Consider the following 5,829-nt stretch of genomic DNA (forward strand, 5'->3'; position numbering starts at 1 on the left):
ATTTACAGCTTGAATAAATTCAAGCGAAACTACTGTCCAATTAAATTTAATAACAATAACAATATAAACAATTCTATTCTAGTTAAAATGCCAATTTCTATATTTAACTTACTGCAATTCGCAGAATTTCGCACGCAAATAAAACACAAGCTGTCTGATATGGGTTAAGTTTGTAGCGAGCTTACGCTCAAAAGCTCAGTGCCACAACACTCAAACTCAAAACGTTGCTCTGAGAGAGCGTGAGAAGCTGCGAGAGCAGCCGTCAGTTACCTATAGATAGGTGAGAGTCAATGCTGTAGCAGAGATAACAACAACAACAACAACAAGCAGAGACGGCAGTAGCAGCGGCAGCATAATAAAAATCCATTTTTATAGTCCCGGCACACACACACACATAGAAAGCAACCACCCTGCCAAAAAATAAAATACAAAAACAAAAAGCAGATTTACTGCCAAAAAGGGAAAGAGCAAGCATCGAAGGGACTTGATGCTGTTGCTGTTACATTTTTGGGGTGGCATTTGCCCAAAATGTATGAAATTTTTACTGCCTGCCAACGTCAACAGAAACTTCAAACTTTGACTGCCGCTGCCTCAGTCGCTGTCGCTGCTGCTGCGGCTGCGGCTGCTGCTGTTGAGTGTCTTTGAGTGAGCGCGTGGAATGTTGCCATATGCTGCCATATGTACAAACATATTTATATACAAGCGCTCAACCTCTCTCTCTCTCTCACTCTCGCTCTCTCTCACATACTCTCTCTTTTAGCTTTATATTTGCGTGCTCTGCATATTTGCGTAGCACGCGTGGTACAGTCGCTCTCTGCCAGCAGCAGCAACAGAGACTGTGACTGCGACTGCGACGCTAGCAGCAGCAGCAATAATCTGCGTCGCTGTCACACACACACACACAAGGGCGTCCAGACGTGCAGACTTTTAACAGTGTGTATGTGTGTTTGTGTGTGTGTGTGGTGGGGTAGCAACTTTTTGTGCTCAACGCAGCGCTGCTGTTGATGCTGCTGCTTCAGCTTCTCAACTACAGCTACAACTTCAGCTTGCTGCTGTTATTGTTGTTGTTATTGCTGCTGCTTCTTTGATTGCCAACAACAGGGTGTTTAGTTAAGAGCAGCAGCCAAAAAGCAAAAGTAATTGAGCAGACAAGTTAAAGCCGCAAATATTTTTTAATAAAATAACAGCTGCCTTTAAATAATAAAAACTATTTAGTAACTAAGCAAGTTTTTTTGAAGCATTTATTTATCAATTTATTAGTTAGAGTTTAAGTTTTTGCATTAAAAAAGAAAATATAAAGACACTGCTAAAAGATTCTAAAAATTTAAATAAATCTTGAACTAAAGAAAATTATCTTAAAGCCGCAAAAAATTTATTTTTATTATAAACTGTTTTTATTGTGGCTTTCGATATAAATAATATTATTAGTAAGTAGAATACAATTATTATGACTACTAAAAATCTATTCAACATATTTTGATTTAAGTCAGTCACCCTGTATGCATGCAACAAGGCCTAATCTACAGCAATTTTGATTTAATAAAGGCTAAAATCAATGTACACCCCTGAATAACAATGTGCAGTAAATTGGCCATGAATTGTTTCTCAAAGAGTGCAAGCGGGAACGAGTGGGAGGTAGTCAACTTTATGGCTAGTAGTTCGCTCTAATGGCACCCTGTATGATCTGCTCTCTATGGCTAAAGTCATATTTAAGTTTAACAAGTACATAAGCACTTGGCTTCAAGCACATAAACAGCCAAATGGAATTAAGTTTGCATAGCAAAGAACATAAACTGCTACAATTACAACAACAAGGCCTGCTAGACAACAACAACAACAACAGCAAAATAAGTAAATAAATAAAAAAAAGTAAAACAGCAATGGAAACTAGTGTAAAGCAAATGCAACAACAATCATAATGAAGGCAAGGCTGCTGCAAAATAATAAATGGAGAAAAAAATATATAAGTGCAACTGTCTGTGTGTGGGTGTGGGTGTAATTTATAATATGCTTTGTGTTGCTGAAAAGTGAAAATGAGTCTGTGTATGTGTGACTGTTTGTAAATGTCAAATACTTTATAGCACGCACACACACACACAGACACACAGACTCTCACACACGCAGACAAAGAGAATGTTGCTTTGGCGCTTTGGACTTTGGTGCCGTTTGCTCAGCGCAAATAGTTAAAACTAAAATAAATTTAGTTGTTGTATAAGAAACAGACAAACAGAGAACTACACTGCAATCAAAAATGGCATACAATAAATTATCAATTGAGAGAGAAAGATATGAGAATTATAATTATATATAAATTTAACAAACAGTTTATCAACACTTGATATTTCACATAAATATGTTTTGTTTACTCTTTTGTTCATAGCTGCGGCAAATAATTTTTTAAGGCAATAATTGTAAGAATCATTTAAATTGTGTTTGCAACGCCAACATAAAATGGTATAACAGTTAAATCGCCAAATTTTTGGCTGAGCTATAACTTTTCAAAGTTGTAAATTCAAGAGACATCAGTCTGCAAATCTGTTTTTCTTGCTAGAACTTAAACAAAAAATTAGTTTGAGAGATCAAACAACAATTCATATTTATTTAGAATCTTATGAGCTCCTTAAGCTAAAAGACTTGTTAGTCCGATTTTTTTTAGCTGAGTTATAGCTGCTTAAAGTTTATATTGACGGCTTTTCATTCAATTTTAGTTTTCTTATGCATTTTTAATCATTTTTGTTGCAGTGTATATAAATAAGTATTAAATGCGAGCGCACACAAATACATATAAACTCACTTATAAGCAGCTATAGACATGTATTTGTATTTATGTGTGTGTGTGTGTGCAGACAAAAGCTAACGACAGCGCGTAGTCGTTCGTTGTTCGTTGCCATTGAAGAATGCCTGGACGCTGATAAGTATGCTATGCTTGTGCTAGCGCTTGTGGCACATTGTTGTTGCCACACGAAATCTCATTATATTTGTTTTATTTTATTTCATCTTAGTTTTAAGCTACAGCTGCTGCTTTGCTACGTATCTTGCTACGTTTTTTCTATTTTATTTTTTTTTTTTTTTTGCTTGTTGGCTTGGCATTTAGTGTTTATTTCTGACTGACTTTGCAGCCCAGGCCAGCGCCATTGTCAACTACTTAGTTGCGACTTACGCTGCTGCTTAGTTATTGTTTTAGTGTTGCAAAAAATTATTAACAATGCACGTGGGCTAAGTGAAAGGTGCTTCAAGTGCTGCCAGGCAATGCCTAATAGCATTTAATGCACCTGCACTAACATAGACACGCACACACACACACACACACACACACACACACAGACACTAACAGTTAAGGCGCTTTGTTCTTTGTTTGGCATTGTCAGCTTGCAATGTCTGCAGCAGCAGCTGAGAGAGCGACGCGTCTGTTCATCATCATCATCATTGCCATGGCACATAAGCTGCTTTATATATGCTTTATTTTATATATATGTATAAGTGTGGGTGTGTGTGTGTGTGCTGTATGTGTGTGCTGTATGTGTGCTTTGTTCATTATTTATTTATTTTAGTGGCGCTTAATTTGCACACACACTACTCGTTTTTTAGCCTTTTTTGCCACTGCCTTTGCTTTTGCACTTCTCTCTCTCTCCCTCTCTCTCTCTGCGCTTTGTGGCTGCTATGCTTGCAATTTAATTGTTAAATTTGCAGCTAATTATCAAATTGCATATTAATACACGCTTAGCTAATTTAAATGCAATGGCAACATTAAAGACTACAAAAGTTAGAACTTAATTAACTTTAATGGCAAACGCATAATAATTACAAACTTAGCAACTTAAAGCTTAAGTTGTTAAGCAGAACTAGTTCATACACTAGCTACAAGTAGTTCATACAGTAGTTAATACATATATATTTCGAGATTTAGCAGCGCTTTTATTTTTTAGCTATTTGTCATTCGCAGCACATTAGACTAATAATTCGAAATATTTTGACAACAATTAGCAACTTTAAGCTTAAATCGACAAGAGAAAACTACAAGTAATCATCTACATATATTCTGATATTATTATTATTTTCTTACGTATTCCACCCCCATTACCACTTCGCTTATAAAGCAGGCATAGACTGCTGTCAGTCGTTGGCTGTTTTTGCTTTTTTTTCCAGTTTTATCATTTCTCATTTAAGTCACATTCAACTAAACAAAAAAGGCATTTCCAGTGGGCGAAACAAAAAACGGTTACCGCCTGCCCACCCCTCAGAGCGTAAAGTGTAGAGCGGGCATAATTAATAGAATCCACAAAAATTAAACTAACACCAAAACCAACAAAATATGGCGTGCAAGCAAGCAGCAACTTCGGGTCGCGTTAATCTGTCCAACTTGGCGCTGGAGAATCGCTTGATAGGCGGCAAGTATAGACTGCTGAAGTCCATAGGCAGTGGCTCGTTTGGTGAAATCTATCAGGGCATTGATACGCAGACTGGCGGCGATGTGGCTGTCAAAATTGAAGCTTGCGAGGTGAAGTATCCGCTGCTGGCCTACGAGTCGAAGATCTATGAGGCCATCGGCAGCCACTTGGGCATGCCGGCCTGTTATCATTATGGCAGTGAGAAGCGTTTCAATGTGCTGGTTATGGAGCTGCTGGGGCTATCGCTGGAGGAGCTGTTCAATCTTTGCAAGCGCAAGTTTAGCATCAAGACTGTGCTCATGCTGGGCGATCAGATGCTGATGCGTTTGGAGTGTGTGCATCAGCATGGCTTTATACATCGCGATATTAAGCCGGATAACTTTCTAATGGGTCTGGGTCGCCATTGCAGCAAGCTGTACATTATTGACTTTGGCCTGGCCAAGCGCTATGTGCATCCCAAAACGCATGAGCATATTCCCTATCGTGATGATCGCAATCTCACTGGCACCGCTCGCTATGCTTCGGTTAATGCTCAGCGTGGCGTTGAGCAGGCGCGTCGTGATGATCTCGAGTCGCTTAGCTATTGCATTATGTACTTTAGCTTGGGCAAGCTGCCCTGGCAGGGACTCGTCGCTCAGAACAAGCAGCAAAAGTATGAAAAGATTTGGGAAATGAAGCGCAGCCTGTGCATTGATGAAGCCTTCAAGGATAAGCCCATGGAGTTTGCACTCTTTCTCAAATATGCACGCAACTTACGCTTTACCGATCGTCCCGACTACGTCTATTTGCGTCAGCTGTTCCGCGTGCTCTTTCGCTCGCTTAATCATCAATACGATCACGTGTTCGACTGGACTCCGCTGCAGAAAGAGCAGCGCAAAAAGGATCGTGAGCGTGAGCGCGAGCGCGTGCGTCAACGTGAGAGCGAAATGAAAATCAATCGACGTCAGCGTCTAGAATTTGGCAGCAGATCCGCTCGCGAACCCATTGGCGATGGTCTTAAGCACAAACGTTAATGCTGTGGTTGGCTTAAATCAGCATAAAAAAATATATATATATGAACAGCCTACGAAAAAACTTTTATGACCACCACAAAAATTATTTATTTTAAATTGTTAACGTTTAACGTTCATCCGCACTGTGTTTTATTTAATATGAATATGCATTTATTGTTGATCTTTTGCTTTGCGCATTTTTAATCCGCAGCTTAATATTAATACGGCAATGCATTTTTTTTTTGGTTTTGTTGAGTGCACATTTTAATAACTAAAGCGCATTAAATATGCATGGCAAGTAATTGCACGTTTAATAACAAATGCATAAAAAATGAATAAAATATGCATGCATGCTAAGAAGCAGCTAATAAGGCTTGTAATAAAAAAAAACATGAATGTATTTTATTTATGTAAATTTAAGTAAACTAATTGCATGAAAAGTTTAAAAG

General features: G+C 38.4%; 1 protein-coding gene across 1 annotated transcript; it reads left to right on the top strand.

The window, feature by feature from the left end:
- Window positions 1–4,117: 4,117 nt before the first annotated feature.
- LOC108596314 (casein kinase I) lies at window positions 4,118–5,517 on the top strand. Its single transcript, XM_017981924.2, has one exon. It carries the CDS (start codon window positions 4,313–4,315, stop codon window positions 5,399–5,401), a length of 1,089 nt encoding a protein of 362 aa, XP_017837413.1. The 5' UTR covers window positions 4,118–4,312; the 3' UTR covers window positions 5,402–5,517.
- Window positions 5,518–5,829: the final 312 nt, after the last annotated feature.

The sequence above is a fragment of the Drosophila busckii genome, chromosome 2L (assembly GCF_011750605.1).
Source record: "Drosophila busckii strain San Diego stock center, stock number 13000-0081.31 chromosome 2L, ASM1175060v1, whole genome shotgun sequence".
In the NCBI taxonomy this organism is placed as follows: domain Eukaryota; kingdom Metazoa; phylum Arthropoda; class Insecta; order Diptera; family Drosophilidae; genus Drosophila; species Drosophila busckii.

Excerpts from the sequence above, each read along its gene's own strand:
- LOC108596314 (XM_017981924.2), top strand. The coding sequence starts at position 4,313 with ATGGCGTGCAAGCAAGCAGCAACTTCGGGTCGCGTTAATCTGTCCAAC.